Source organism: Cynara cardunculus, assembly GCF_001531365.2.
Source record: "Cynara cardunculus var. scolymus isolate 2C chromosome LG 3, CcrdV1, whole genome shotgun sequence".
Lineage (NCBI taxonomy): Eukaryota > Viridiplantae > Streptophyta > Magnoliopsida > Asterales > Asteraceae > Cynara > Cynara cardunculus.
The window spans coordinates 7,577,288-7,594,491 of NC_037530.1; the positions used below are offsets into that span (position 1 = coordinate 7,577,288).

The 17,204-nt window shown below is 32.7% G+C and overlaps 1 protein-coding gene across 1 annotated transcript; it reads left to right on the forward strand.

Annotated features, from left to right (window-relative positions):
* Window positions 1-7,636: 7,636 nt before the first annotated feature.
* On the forward strand, window positions 7,637-10,356 carry LOC112509721. The gene is made up of 7 exons (XM_025114824.1): window positions 7,637-8,007; window positions 8,664-8,735; window positions 8,830-8,897; window positions 9,096-9,243; window positions 9,353-9,436; window positions 9,766-9,861; window positions 10,047-10,356. Exons 1-7 carry the CDS (start codon window positions 7,753-7,755, stop codon window positions 10,050-10,052), a joined length of 729 nt encoding a protein of 242 aa, XP_024970592.1. The 5' UTR covers window positions 7,637-7,752; the 3' UTR covers window positions 10,053-10,356.
* Window positions 10,357-17,204: the final 6,848 nt, after the last annotated feature.

Consider the following 17,204-nt stretch of genomic DNA (forward strand, 5'->3'; position numbering starts at 1 on the left):
ATAATAAAAAAATAAGTTAAAGAAATTACATAAAAAATGAAAACTTTTAAATAGTCGATTTGATATTAACATTGATATATTTTTTTCAAAATTTTATGATATCTTCAAATTTATATTTTATTCAAAAATAAAATCATTATTGCTTTCTTAAAAACACATAAAATCGTATTATAACATTGAGGAATACAAATAATAAAATAGAACATTAAAATCAAGATATGTCTCGCTGCATTGCACGAGTACTCTTCTAGTTAATTTAATATGATCCTGGAAATTTTGGTGTGGATTTATAAATTATAAATTATTATCATCAAATTTTAGGGGTTGTTTATTTACCTCTAGATGTGTGATTCGCTCAGATGTAGACACGTTTGGCAACATTTTTTTATGCAACTGAATGATTAAATACCATCTGATTCACTCAACCCCATATGAATCAGATTGGTCTTCTTCCCCCCTTCCCCTTGCCATTGCGTCTTCATTTCCATCCATTTCCCACAGAAACGATCTCCAGTGTCACTCGTCAGACCTTCGTTGGAATTCCCTAGACACTCTCGATTGCCTCTCTCGTTCCAGTCTCTATCACTCACGCTCAGAAGGTAAACCCTATGTTCCACTCTCGATCACTCACACTTTGAAAAAGTGAAGCCTTTTCATATAATGTTCAATTTGAAAATGATTTCTCATTCATCTTGTTTAAATAAATGGGTTTGTTGTTAATATTACCATAGAGCAAGTAAATCATATAAAGTCTCTTAACCATTTTGATCACTTAATCATTTTGTACTAAATCATTTAGGATCCGTCAAACAAACCCTTAATTTTAAATTTTACATTTTACCTTTTACATATTCTGGTTCTCTTACTAAAAGGTTGATGTATTGAAAATTTAACCAACCCTCAACCCTTTTTCTCTCTATAAAAAAAACCTTCATTGATGTACATACATATTATACTCTCTCTTTGATTATTCTTCAAAACCTACTTCAAATTTTCCTTTCTCTAAAGACTTTTAGGGTGAGACAATGGGGAGGAGATGGGTTTTGACGTATAACTTTTGTGTTTCTTCTCATCGTCCCCTTCATGTCACGACCACTAAAGATACCATCAAATCTGCCACCAAGGACATTTTTTTTATGTTCTCTTCTCCAAGGTAAATCATTTTGATACCTAAGATGTAAATTTTAAACATTTAAGTACTCAGATAACTGGTTAAACCATTAACCGGTTACCATGTTGTTGTGGCAAGTGATGAGATGAAATTGGGTTAAATAGCAAATAATACTGAGTTGGATACCACATCACTCGCCACATCAGCATGATAACTGGTTAATGCTTCAACCTGTTACCCATTAACCGGTTACCCGGATACTTAAATGTTTAAAACCTTACATATTAGGTGCCAAAATGAAAGTTTTGAAAGTACGTTACCCAAAATATGAATCAAGTTAAAGTACGTTAAGAACACATTCAACCAATCATAATTTTTTCATTTGATGGCAGGATTCCAACATTGTTGTGTGTTAGACATGCCACTAAAGGCAAGGGTACAACGTCATGGTAGAAAAGGCGATAATGAATGATATGATTATGCTCTAGCAAATGGGCTATGTTGATAAGATTGGAATGATTGATGGAATATTAAAATTTTACTAGACAAGAGCCATTTTAATCTTTGAATGGTATTGTCACGATGCAATCAAATAGCTCACATGTTACTCGTATACGTTAAACGTGTAGGATCGGTCACAGTTACAATATTGTATTACCAACTGATTTACGGTCTCAAACAGATAACAATAATTCCCAATGCAAACTGACCAGATACAACATATGTGGATTAACGAGATCTAAATATTGTATATTGCAGTCTAATTCTAAATATTCCAATGCAACTTCATATGGTGCCACTTAGGTAGCCTTAAAAGTAGCCCTAATCACTTTTGATCACCATGCTTTCTTTGCTTGTACTTTCAGCTCTAACATCTGTAAGCGACTCCAATATGGTGCCACTTAGATTGCCTCAAAAGTAGCCCTAATCACTTATGATTACCATGGTTCCTTTGCTTGTACTTTCAGTTGTAAGATTTGTACAATATCTAATTTCTCACAAATTCAACAAAACGATGATTGATCTAGCGGCATCTGGATTATCAGTAGAGCACATCCTTCAAGAACGTTAAAGATTTAAACATCACCAAAGAAAAAAGTATACATAAGTATTTATTTATATCTGAATATTAACTTAAAAAAGTTACCTTTATATAAATGTTTTTCTAAATCCGATGCCAATGCTTTTAAATTTAATGGTTCACCCCGTACTCTATGCCTCCTGTAAGGCTATTAGAGCTCGTTTATTGGACAGGTCTTTGGTGATAATTAGTAATTATATGCTGATTAAAAGTTTTAAATAATCAAAATATATTACTAATAATTGGAATATTAAGATTCATTCAAATAAGACGATAAATAATTTTAACAAAAAATGTTTTAACGTTATAAGAATAAGTCGTTAGATTGTTATATAACAAGCTAACAAAGATATCATGTTTTAAGGATAGTCTTTATACTATATGGTATGATGTATATCAGTATATGACTTCTAGTATTCAATTTATCCTTGATTTTTTTAATCTTCGATCTGAGGGGTTCGAGAGGGTTGTTTATGGTTTTCCTAAAAATCTCGATATGGAATTTGATATATTATATTACTTGATAAGACGGTTAGAATTTACAACGAGAGTTGTGGGACTTTAGTCCCAATGTCTATTGAAAATGACATAAAATGAAGCGATATAATCCAAATTTCATATGGCAGTTTGATAATATGCGACTTACGTATTCATTTGATATCGTATTTTTTAACGGTGTGAATCATATCATAGTTTTGTTATTATGTTTGGTTGTCATACATAAATCACTATAACACACACACACACATATAATAAGATTTGTTTTGCAAAATTAGGGTCATCCACGTGAGATACCCTTATGACTCAAGCTTCATAAGCTAACATAATATAAGATTTGTTTTGCAAATATAAGGTTATCCAAATAAGATAACATTATGATTCAAACCTCATGAGTTGACACAATGAATCTCATCATTCTTTCTTATACACACGTCCTTATTCCCATCTTTCAATCTCTCACCAGCGTGCGATATCTCAAATTCAACCACAATTCAACAACACCTCAATACTCAATTCTCATGATATCACATCAATACTCTTGGTTCCTCTTTTAGTATATATATATATATATATATATAGAGAGAGAGAGAGAGAGAGAGAGAGAGAGAGAAAGTCATCCAAATAAGATAACCACATGACTCAAGTCTCACGAGCTAACACAATATAATATTTGTTTTGCAAAAATAAGGTTATCCAAATAAGATAACATTATGACTCAAATCTCATGAGTTGACACAATGAATCTCATCCTTCTTTCTTATACACACCTTCTTATTCTAATCTTTCAATTTCTCACTAATGTGGGATATCTCAAACTCAACCACAATTCACTAACACCTCAATTCTCAATTCTCATAACGTCACCTCAATACTCTTGGTTCTTTTTTTAATATATATATATATATATATATATATATATATATATATAGATTTTGAAATTGCACTTACGACCTTTCAACATTTTGTATGCTGTAATGAATACGTTAGTTTAGTAAACGCAATTCGTCAACAGATAATTTAAGTTCAAAATTAACTATTTCATTTGTTTTGCATTAAGTGCTTATTAAACTACCCATTGATAGACAACTCTCAAGTTTTTACGGTTGATTGCATAAATATAATTATAACATCACTATATTGAAAATGTGTCTAGCATTTTACTGCTATTCTTATTGACAAAGTCAATGACAAGTCACTGTGTACATTTTAATTCAACCTTTCTACGGTGGAGAAAATATTGGCTACATCAATTAACGAAGCTGTATTCTCCAATGTTTTTATATCAATGACTGAGATCATCACATTAATAGTGTAATATATATCTGATAAATATTTTGAAGGAAGATATTACAAATCAAATAGTAAAATGAGAAAAAATTAAGAGAGATACCTGTAAGTAGGGGTGTTCATGGGTTGAGTTGATCGGGTTGAAGACATTTGAACAACCCAACTTAATGCTTACGGTTTGAAAAATCTTAACCCAACCCAACCCAAACCAAAGTGCAACCTAACCCAACCCGTACGGGTTGGTCGGGTTGATACTTTGGTACATTAAAATATTCTTCTAACCTTGAATATGTTATTTTTTTACTCATAATTTCTTTTCATCATCAACCATTTGATACAACTTATCCATACTTCTTACGTATATCACATTCAGTTAATTTTCTCAATTTACATATATATGTTCACAGTTACTGAACATATATACGAATAAGTTATATAGAGACTGAATAGATTGAAAATATGTATATATGAAAAACGTACGCGATAGTGTAACTGTTTAATGTATATATTAATAGAAATTTAACGATTATATTAAATCCAAGAAATAAAAGGATATCAGGTTCATCGGGTTGGGTTGGGTTCTAATAATAGCAACCCAATATCAACCCAATACCTACGGTTTGAAAGTTTTACAATTTCATTAGACATCAGGTTGCTTCGAACTGAGTTATTTCGCGTTGGATTAGGTTGGGTTGATCGGGTTTTTGAGCACCCCTACTGTAAGTGCATTAGGTGAGTTCATATGGAGTTTCAAAAACATAAATACATGTTATCTTGAAGAAATACTGATATCAAAGCAGAGTACTTAAATAACAAATTTTCAAAGTTATTTAATACATTTTTATTTTTTTGAAGGTTTACTATTCACGATGGGTTGTAAAAGGATAAAGTGATGATACTGATAATTAGCCGAAACAACAGTCTTTTTACACAGACTATGTGTAGCCTCAACAATTTTGCTGATCAATAGAGATTTATAGATTGTACAGTGACAATCACAATATTTGATTTACTTCCTTTGTTTTCCAGATAAATGTTACTTTTTGAATTGATTAATACTTTAGATCAACAATTTAATGTCCAAAATCCTTTAATGTACATAAAAATTCCAAGTTATGGGTTGTTTACCAAATGTTTACTTGAGTAAGCGTTTACCAAGTCACATTACCTTACCGGATGAATATGACAAGAACCGATAATCTTACCCCGTAAGAGCAAAGACAAGGACCGAGAGTCTTAACCGGTAAGTGATGACGACGATTCTTACCACGGTTAGCGCTTACCGGATAAATTATTACATACAATGTTGTTTTGGTGGACTCAAATCTTACTCGATAAATAAACGATAATGTTGAATTTTACCGGGTAAGTGTTTAAGTAAACGACCCCTTAAACAGGTATAACATTCTATTCTAGTCATCTAACTAATATATTTCATATATATCTTAAACTATAATATATTATCCTTTTTATTTGAACATGAATTAACGAAAAAATCAATCAACATTGACTCATATTTTATTTTTCTAACTTACAATTATTTAATAAAAATAAATGATGGAAATTTTGTTAAATAATTTAATAAATAAAGTGTTAATATCATTTTTAATATTTTATATGCCCCTAAGAGTTGACAAATACAATCGTAGATGCTTTATAATAATAATAATAATAATAATAATAATAATAATAATAATAATAATAATAATAATGATAATCCTAAGAACAACGCATTATCTATTACTATATGCTCAATTATTCCCCATGATATCGTATGGTGTACCCCCCATTCCTTGAAACTTAAGATTGAAAAAGGCTATTACCCTACCCACCACCCCCTCCAAATTACCAAAATACCCATTCTCTATCTAACCCAATTTAATTAAGCATTTTAAGTTGATGACTACTTATCTATAATAAAATTGATGTATTTTAATCATTAAGCAAACTACACTTAATTATTTCACCCAACAAAATCTTTGTTTTAAATCATTCTAGGGGTTGTTTACCAAACGCTTACCAAGTAACATTATCTCACCTGATGAGTATAATAAGAACTAATAATTTTATCCGGTAAGAACGAGACAAGAACCAAAAGTCTTACCCGGAAAATGAGGGCGACGACTTTTACCACTGTAAGCGCTTACCGGGTAAATTGTTGTATGCTATGTCCTTTTTGTAGACTAAAATCTTACCCGGTAAGTACATAATAGTGTTAAATTTTACTAGTAGACACTTACCGAGTAAGTGTTTGATAAACGGGCCCTTAATTGATGTTCTTAATCCTAAAAAATATTATAGTCCAATAAAATAATATTTTAAACGTTAATTTATGATTATTTAAATATTCTCCTAAATGTTTTTTTTTTACACAATTAATCAGGGCATGTTTGGTTAAGGTTGAGAAATGAAAATGAGAATGGCTTTTCATTCCATCCAGTTTAACCTGAAATAAAATTTTGGGTTTTTAGGAGGATGAACTCATTGTATTATATAAAATCCAACAACTTCTTTTATTATTATTCCTTATGATTACTATTTAATATCTCTAATCAAACACCCCCTCAATGTAATTTTATATGCATTTATAGATATAAAAATATATGAAGACTCTGAAAATGATTATATATATATATAGACGAATATTATGCAACCCTTTACATTTGTACAACCAATACAACTTAATCTCAACCTTACATTTAATCTAATGAATATGTGATTTCATAAATTTTTTGATTGTTTTCTAATATAAAGTATTAATCATAATTAATGAACTCTAGTCATCTTTTATAAATATTCAAAGCATAATAAATGAACTCTTATCATTTCCATAAATATCTCAATTGATTGGGTTACATTGATTATACAAATGTGATGAATTGCATTTGAAATGTTCTATATATATATATATATATATATATATATATATATATATATATRKGGTATATTTCAAATGCAACCATGCTCATCAAATTAAATGGACGGTTAAGATTGAGTTATATTGGTTGTACAAATATAAAAGGTTGTATAATAACCTACCCTTCTCTCTCTCTCTCTCTCTCTCTCTCTATATATATATATATATATTACCTTTATATAAATTAAACCATATCGTTTATTTTTTATATTATTTACATTATGAGTTTCATCTTTTATTAATCTTCCAAAATAAAATCTTGAACTGCGAAAAAAAACAAATGAACATTTTTATGTAAATATATTATTTGTTTTTATTATCTGGTCATTAAATTCTATATCTTGATCAATTTATTCAGTACTTTTCAAAAATATATCATATAGTTCTAGAACTATTTTTGTATTTATTACACTCAGATATTTATATCAAAACAAATTATTGTAGTTGGATTTTTTATATATTTTCCAACGTGTATAATGTTAAGAGATATTACCTAATTTTAATACTAAAAAATCATTTTGCAATGGTTTTCTTGATGATTTTTATGTCGGTAATTAATATTTTTTATGACAATGTTTGTCTATTTTTTACAAATTTAATCATTAGGGTCATAATATGTTTTTAAAGTGTCGAGGTCAATATGGTCAATCCAGAAAGAAGACATGTCTATTTTGGTAATTTGGACCTAAGTGCAACCTCCACCTTTTCAAAAACAATCGCAAAGTTTTTCTCAGCCCACTTCCTCCCCCACTTTCTCTCTCTCCTCCGGTTCTCTCCTGGTTTTCAGACTCCACACTCCCCCTCTTCTATGTTCTCCTGCTTCACACCAAGTGTGTGTGTGAGAGTGCGTGTTTTATGAACAATTGGGGGTCTTGTGTGGAACGAATGACAGCATCAACCTGCTTAGACACCAGCAAAAGGGACCAACTTATAACTGAAGTGGTGCAATTGCTTCAAAACAACAACGGAACTGATGGTGATTATGACGATATAAAGAGCAACATAGGAGAAGGTTGTTCGAAGATGGTGATCAGAGAGTGTAGGATATGTCAAGAAGAAGATGAAGAGCACGATTTGGAATCTCCTTGTGCCTGTAATGGCACCCTCAAGGTTTTGCCCTGATTTTTGTTGCTCATCTTTTGCGGGTTTTCTTAATGTTCTAATGGTGAATTTCACACTTATGATTTTCGTATTCAAAAGTGGTACCCGATTTTTGAAGTTTGTTTGCATCCTACTTCCAATTTCCGTCCATTTTTATAGTTAAAGATTAGGGATTCGAAAGTCACACTTTTAGCGTGTTGGTCATGCCCCCTTTTGATAAAGAGCAAGTAAACCTTATGCCTCGCCCCTTTGGGTTAATCGCACCCCCTTTTGGTTTAGCCGTTTAGGTGCTTGAACTCTGATCCTTTTCATTGCATAAGTTTTGTGGTTTCCACAAGTGGGTCCACGTTTTCTTCTGATATATTATCTTGTTTTAAAGCAAAAGTAGGTTTTATGATGATTCAGTGGAGTTCATTTATTTGTTATACTTTCTTGCCAGCTCCCCTTTTGTTGGCACATCTAACTAATGGATCTTCTATGATTTCCCTCATTTAAATTTGTATAATCTAACTGCAAATTGAACTTCAACCCAAAAAAGCATCCAATTTAACCACAATAATCGAATTGAATTCAAGTCTGCAAGCGTTGTATGCAGTATGCACTATGTTATTGACCTCTAATCTGATTCCCAATTTGCATTGCAATTCTTTGTTTGTGGATTGTAGTTTGCTCATAGGAAATGCATTCAGAAATGGTGCAATCACAAAGGGGACATAACCTGTGAGATTTGCAGTCAGGTTTGTACTTTTCTTTTTACTCCTCCATTTGCAAAATTTGGTGAATTGGGTTTTTGTTGTTGGAATCGTAATGTACTTATGACCCGATTCATAGGTTTATTCACCGGATTATGCTCTTCCACCAGCAAGAAGCAATCCTGATGTTATGACTATTGATATCAGGTAAATTTGGTGGAATCATTGTTAACTAAACTTCCTCATCTGAAAATCTGCACTTATTACGTTCTTTTTTTCTTCCTGATATAACGTTTTGGGTGATCATTGACATCTGTGTGGTCCAACGGCTCAGGGGTGTAAACAAATATCTCATCTTCTTTTGCATAAGGTTTACTTGTTCCTTATTACCGTTGTGTCCTTTAGGCATGCATGGGGCCCACAAATTGATCTCAGGGATACTCGCTTCCTGGCCTTTGCTTCTGCTGAGCACCGGTTTCTTGAACCAGATTATGAAGACTATGCTGTAGCAAGTAATAGCAGCGTTGCTTACCTCCGTTTCATGGCTCTCATTGTAAGTGAATAACACGAGTACAAGTCATATGGAAGTTCATAAACAGCTGCTTGCAAATGCATATAGTATCAAACATTGGTAATTATAAATAATATACTTGCATTTGCAGTTGATGCTGATATTGCTGGTACGCCAAGCTTTGCTAATCACAAGAGACTTGGGGATGGTGCCAGAGTCATCAAAGTTCTTCAACGTAAGTCCAGAAGGCATCAAGGAGATCTTCGTTGATTGCACAAACCTTGTGGTTCCCCCTTGTTTTTTTTTTGCTTTTGTTTTGCAAGCCGGGTTAAGGCCTGCGTTAATCCTACCCCCAGACCTTATCTCTATGTGGAATATACTGGGTTTATTTGGTTTGATTTTGTTTGGGTACAAGAATATGGACCTAAATAGTGGTAATTTGATTTGACCTTATGTATAGTTTGCAATCATTGACTTTGTTTTGTTGACCTATTGAACAGATTCTCCAAACTTTTTCATAAATTGCAATCTTAACTGGTTTACATTGGTTCGTATGAATTGCAGTTTCAGGTTTCCGTTCTTCAGCTGGCGGGTTTTCTTCTTCCATGCTACGTGGTTAGTCGCTCATGGTTGATGATTATAAGGCAAAGAAGAAGGCAGGTGAGTTGCTTTAATTATACTCCTTTTCTTTGTTTTATTAGCCAGATCTCATGGCCAAAGTTACTAAAATCATGGGTTCTTTTGATAATCGTGGTTGTGTGGACCAACTTTTATGTTTGAGGACTCGAACTGGTGATCACTGATCATGTAATATGCTTAAAGACATTGGTTCCTTGTTTTCCCAGGTGTAATAATAGCAATCAGAGAAGAGCTTCTGTATATCCATCCGATAAGCAGTTCCAAGGCGATGGCTATGAAGTTGAATGCAGTAAATATTAGCAGCAGTCAGCAGTTCCTGAATCAAAGATGTTTTCCTCTTAAAACTGAATCTGGTTTCAACTGCTTCAATTGATGCCATCTTTCTTGCACATTATGTAAATTGTGAATATGGTGATTGGTGTTTCTTGCATTTTCGTTCTAATGTTGGACCCGTCTGATTCGCTAGAGTTTGCGACAGGATTTAATGTCGGAAATTAATGGAGAATCGCTTTCAACTACTTCTATTCGGAATATGAAACAACATTTAATACAACATTTCTACCAGTTACTAATATCACTAGTTATGCATCGCTTCAATCATGAATCCAGAGTTTGATTTAATGGTTACCAAGTAAAGGGCCAAAGAGCCTTGTATTAAAGAGAAATGATTAAGGGGCTGTTTACCCAACGCTTACTCGGGTAAGTGAACACCAAGTCACATTACCTTACCGGATAAATATGGTAAGGACCAATAATCCTACCCGGTAAGAGTGAGACAAGGACCAAGAGTCTTACCCGGTAAGTGAGGGGGACGACTCTTATCACGGTAAGAGGTTACTGGGTAAATTGTTGCATAAGATACCGTTTTGGTAGACGAAAATCTTACCGGGTAAGTAAATGATAGTGTTAAATTTTACCGGTAAACACTTATCGGGTAAGTGTTTGATAAATGATCCCTAAGTTTAACTGGTTGTGGGACTCCAACACGCCCCTCCAAAGGAGGTGAGTCGGACATAGATTGTTAAGTGGTTGAGAAGGGGCTAGACGGGCATCAAGTTATCCCAGAGTGTCGAGTCCATAGAATTACAACAACAATGAAAATGTGTCAACACAACCGTTAGTTCCTTGAATGTTTCTTACTTTCACCAAAGGGTTATTAGCGTAGTGTTATCCGGTAACCCAACCTTCATAGAGGTCAAAGGTTTAAACATAATTGAATGTAAGGAGTATGTGTAAGTTTCATTTGGTCGTATATAAATAGGGAAAGTTAAAAAAGAAATTAACCAACTTTCTCACTTTGAATGATTAAGTCTCTGAACTATTTTTGAATCAAAAAACCATTACACTTTCTCATTTTGAATGATTAAGTTCCTGAACATTGCTTTAGGGATAAATAAACAATCGAATTTTTAAGAATTGATTATCCACATTCTTTTAACCCAATTTTCTTTTACATGATTTTACCATTTCCAAACCTACACCATTCAAACCACAATGACATCGCCCCCCTTGCAACTCATCGTCACCCCATCATTTTCCGTTTTCTATATGACCCATCGCCAATATTGGCCCCTGCCATCAATCTCCATTTTTTGATCTGTTTTTCAAATTCTCTTTTTTTTGTACAACAATTTAATGGAGTACACATATACATCTAAAAAAAGATAGACAATTGAAAAACCAAAAACAATCAAAAAGAGGGAGATCGATGGCAGGGGCAACAACAGTGATGGGAGGTGGTAGAATTTTGACAATGATGAGGGGTTTGAATGACGTAGGGTTTCAGAGCAGTAAAACAAATTAGGTTTTCTTTTACTTTAAACATTTCTAGCATGTTTCAGATAACCTTTTTGGGATAAAATAATATAGGTAACCAATTTTTAAAGTTCGATGATTTATTTATTTAAAAAAAAAATTAATGACTTAGCGGCCGTTTACCAAACACTTACCCGGTAAGCGTTTACCTGTAAAATTTAACACTATCATTTACTTACTGGGTAAGATTTTAGTCCATGAAAACGGTATCGTATGCAACATGTACCCGGTAAGCGCTTACCGTAGTAAGAGTCGTCACCCTCACTTACTGGGTAAGACTCTTGGTCCTTGTCTCGTTCTTATTGGGTAAGATTTTTGGTCCTTACCATCTTCATCCGGTAAGGTAATGTGACTTGATGTTCACTTACCCAATTAAGCATTTGGTAAACGACTCTTTAAATTTTTTTTTTTATAAATATTTTTCCATATAAATACCATATACTTGTAACATTTCTAATCCTCTGTAACATGTGTTTCAATGTACACTTGTCTTCAAGTGTTTCTGACATTACTCACTTTTAGATTTGTACTTATACTTTCAACATGTGCCAGTCTCCATCTTTATCATTTACTTCCATCATAGAGCTTTTATTTGCCTTTCTTTATCCCCTTACAACTAAAATGGTCCATAGTTCTATCTAGGGTGCTTAAAAACCTGACCAACCCGATAAACCCGATTAACTCAACCCAATCCAACGTAAAATAACCTAACTCGATGTCTAATCGAGTTGTAAACTTTTCAAACCGTAGGTATTGAGTTGATATTGAGTTGCTATTATTTGAACCCAACCCAATCCAACCCGATGAACCCGATATCTTTTTATTTCTTGAATTTAATATGATTGTTGAATTTCTATTAATATATACATTAAACAATTATACTATCATCTATGTTTTTCATATACACATATTTTCAATCTGTTCATATATTCATATAACTCATTCATATATATGTTCAGTAACTATGAACATATATATGTAGAGAAAAGTAATTGAATGTGATATACGTAAGAAATATGGATAAGTTGTATCAAATGGTTGATGATGAAAAAAGAAATTAAGAGTAGAGAAATAACATATTCAAGGTTAGAAGAATATTTTAATATATCAAAGTATCAACCCGACCAACCCGTATGGGTTGGTTTGGGTTGGGTTGGGTTAATATTTTTTCAAACCGCAAGCATTGAGTTGGGTTGTTCAAATGTGTTCAACCCGATCAACTCAAGTCATGAACACCCCTAGTTCTATCAATGCATTGCTTTGAAAAATACCACTTTTCTTAACGGAGAACACCTTAATTGTCATACCATGGCAATTGGTTCACACAAATCTTAGCTTTACTTGCATCAATCCATGCAATTTTCATCGTCAACCGGCTATTTATAGCAAGTTAACATCATCGACATCGATATCTACAAGTTAGCCTATCAGCTATATGTCAGGGTTCAACTTAGTTATCACCTACCACTTGAACGCGACTTTGATCTCCAAGTTTTTAAGGCAACACATTGTTGCTTACTTGCTTGCTATTTTAGAGATCTCAACTAAGGGGTTGTTTACTAGGTGCTGACTGAGTCAGCAACGCTGACTCGGTCAGCAGTCAGCTTGTTTAGAGAATTACCGCTCTGACCGAAAACTGACCGAGTACTTAAATCTTGAATAGTACAAATAAAAGAGCACCCCATCCATAAATCATGACACCAACTCATCATTTAATATATGCATTTATCTATACATTAGGTCTGTCATAGTCTCATTCAATTTTTCGTTCAATATTTGGTTTCAAGTGCACATGCTTAAACGATGATATTTTAGCCTGGCTATTTCCTTGCTATTTAACCCTTACTATTATTCTCATATCTATTTCTGACCTACATCTTCGTTATATTTGACTCCTCGTTCCTTGTTCAATATCTTGCCATATATGTTATATTGGTATAGATTGCTTACTAGTAACCAGTTCTTACATTCTATCCATATCAACCAGTAAGTGACTTCTACTTATATGACATACAAGAAATCTTTGGAACTTTACAAGTCTAGTTTTTTCACATCCTCTTTTTCATATGGTTTTTTTATTAACCTGGATATCTAACACGCTATGTGAGCCGACTAATCTCAGGGCGACCACCTGCTTTGCAAATAGCCCGGAGTTACCGCATTTGAACCTCCATGGCCACAAAAGAATTTTTATTTCTCATTAGATTTAAACCTAAGACACCCTATTACTTTTTAACTTTAGAAATGATCATTCACAATTTTATTCATATTTATAATCTTATGCATCATTTCCACTAAATGTGATCCTTCACCATCTCTTTGTTGTTACTAACACTATTTTGGAATTACAAACATCATTTCCAAAATACCCCTACAATTAAATAATATGTATTTCAAACGATACTGTACGTATTTGACTTTATAAAATATCCAAACCTGAGATTTGATAATTTAATTATTTACTTCTTAAGAAGGTGTTGTTTGATAAAACATTTAATAACTTAGGTGATCTAATAATGAGATTCAAAATGTCGTATTTGGGCTGGGTAGTTATTGGAATGGCTTAATTGGAGAGATGAATTTATAAGATTATAAAAAGGATTAATTTGACGTTATGGGATGTCATTAAGCCGAGTGCTCAAAGGTTTGACTGAAGTTGACCAAAAGTTAACTTTTGACTCGTTTGGCTGACAAAGATTTTAATAATGGGTTCAAATAAACTATTTGGAATGAATTAGAAGACTCATATATGGAGATGGATTTAAGTATAGTTGACTTTTGGAGAAATTAAGCCCTTAATTGGTGGTATGAAATGTGTAGTCTTTAGTTTTGAGCTATCAGTAGTCGATCTACACAAACATGTGAGTGTTCAATGAGATTTCACTGAGATGCATACCAACAAACAAATTTACCATTGAGCATGATATGATTTGTATGGTGATGTGTATGCATGCATGATGTTTCAGTTTACGTACATGCTACACTATATTTTACATGTATGTTATTTATGATCAGTTGTATGCTATGCGTTTGTTTTGTTTTCAAATAACTCTAGCATGTTGTTTCATACAAAAGTTTTATGATCAGTTTTAGTGGATGGACAATTGACCGGTAATTCACATGACAAGTGACACGACAAAGACAAGTGGGTGATCAAACATAACTAGCAGGTCAACCCAGGGTGTGTTAGTGACCAACTGATTCGTACTCGACCAGAAGATCTATGATTAGTTCTAATGGATGGACATTTGACCAGTAGTATCACACGACAAATGACATGACCCTGTATAGTGTCCGACTGTCCATATAGGTGCAGATCGGACAACCGGGGATCTGAGTGACAAAATGACCCATACCTGACCAAATAATTATGAGATGTTTTTTTATAGTGTTACATGTTTGTTATTTCAAACGAAAATTTTATAATTAGTTTTAATGGGTTGATATTTGACAAGTAATGCCACATGACAAGTGACATGACCTTGCAATGGGTGCTTGGGCAGGTGCAGGTCGGATAACCAAGCAAATGCTAGTGAAAAAATGACCCATATTCGACCAGACAGTTTATGAGATCTCATTTATTTCAACCTTGTATACATTAAAAAGTTGCATACTATTTTATGCGATGTTTTTCATGCTTGATATTCAGGAGAAGATATGATTTTAGTCACGCAAACCATGAACTTATTATGCTTTATAAGCTAACTATAGTATGTATCTTATAACCTAGAACTTCAAGGTCGAACAACAGAAAGAGGCACACCTAGAGACTTGCATACTTATTTCATTGCAATATTTATGATTAGACATTTATATTTGACCTTTGAGGAAGAACACAAATTTAGAGGATGACTACTAAAATCAATACTTATATATGATAATGGAAGATTGTGACTTCTACCTTTTAATTAACATAAATGCTTATTTAATACTAGTCGTCCTATTTCAAAATCATCGTTGCTATTCTTTCGAGGGCAATAAAAGACATTTTTTTTGAAGGGGTCAAAATGTAAAAAAAAAAAAAAGGTTTCGAAACGAGGTCCGCAAGTGAAGGGACCAAATCTGTAAATTAAATAAAGGTCTGCAAATGCACCTCTGCTATTTGCACTCGAGACTAATTTAAAGATTTTGTTCCTGTATTTGCGGACCTGGTTCAGAAACTTTATTTTTTTTCCATGACAGTGGTATGACATGAAGGTTTATTCGAAGATGAAAGCAAAAACAAGTGTGAGATTCAAAGCAATACCTGTTCGAAGATGAAAGCAGTAGAGTTGCAGCGTTCGATCGAAGATGAAAGCAACAGAGTAGGGTTGAAGATGAAAGCACCGTTCGATCGAAGATGAAGGCAGTAGAGTAGGATTGAAGATGAAATCGTTCGATTGAGCAAAAGTGAAAAGAGCGGATAGGGTTTAATAGTAGCAGAAAGGTATTTATGTCATTTAAACACTTTTGGATGGAATTAGAATTCAATTCCATCAGGTTTACTAAGGAATGGTGAATTCCTCAAATTTGGGAATCTTTGGAGTTCAATTCCATTCCTGTGTAACCAAACATTTGAATGAAATTTGGTCAATGAAATTAACCATGTAAAATAAACCAAATTTGATATCGGGCTTAACCACATTTTATATGTGTCAGATCTATTTACTTACTTTTGAAGGTACAAAATCCATTTTTTTTGTCTTTCTTTTTTCCTATATCTATATCAAAATAATACAATTAGATCCGTTCTTCATAGACAAATTTGGGACAAGTAAGACAGAATGGATTCATGTATATTTTATAGAAACGTGAAATCAAAGTAGGCGATAAAGTAGCTGGAAGACATGGAAATAAGGGTATCATTTCAAAAATTTTGCCGAGACAAAATATGCCTTATTTGCAAGATGGAAGACCTGTTGAGTTTTTTTGCTAGGTATTTGACCAAATAAGATCGTCCTAATTTAGTATATAAAAAAATTAGAAGAATTTATAAAGAGAGTTCTTTTTTCTCAATTTCCATCAGATTCCGGTGGATTCCGACCAACCAAACGCCCCTTTAATAGGATTTATATATGTTAAATACCGTTAATGACATATTTTCGTTTAAACGAATGTTAATTACATAATTATAATATACATTTCGTAATAATGATGAATAAATATGTGAAATCGTATAAATTTATTTATAACTTCAACATTATAATTTTCTAATCGGTAAAGTAGACAATTTAAAAAAACTTAGACAGTAATTCATTTACAAAAACAAACAGTCTTATTGATTTAGATTTTAGACTTCAACATCACCTCTTATTAATCAGAAGTGAAATAAAACTTCAGACTTCAGCACTTACTAAAAACACAAACATCACCTTAGCTTAATTTATCTATACTATATTATAAAGCATTTGACAAAAACTCTTAAAACCCACTTTTTATGCGTAAAGTACTGTTTATTWATGCATATTACTTAAAACTCAAGATTACAAGTATATTGTGCGTAAGTACAACTTATTAAAGCTTCATATCTGAATTCATGTAACTAACTGCAGATAAACATAATCAAATAC

What these genes read in the sequence shown, in the direction of transcription:
- LOC112509721 (XM_025114824.1), top strand. Translation starts at nt 7,753, where the DNA reads ATGAACAATTGGGGGTCTTGTGTGGAACGAATGACAGCATCAACCTGC. An exon ending in CCTGTAATGGCACCCTCAAG is followed by an intron (nt 8,008 to 8,663) that starts GTTTTGCCCTGA and finishes TGTGGATTGTAG; the next exon opens with TTTGCTCATAGGAAATGCAT. An exon ending in CCTGTGAGATTTGCAGTCAG is followed by an intron (nt 8,736 to 8,829) that starts GTTTGTACTTTT and finishes CCCGATTCATAG; the next exon opens with GTTTATTCACCGGATTATGC.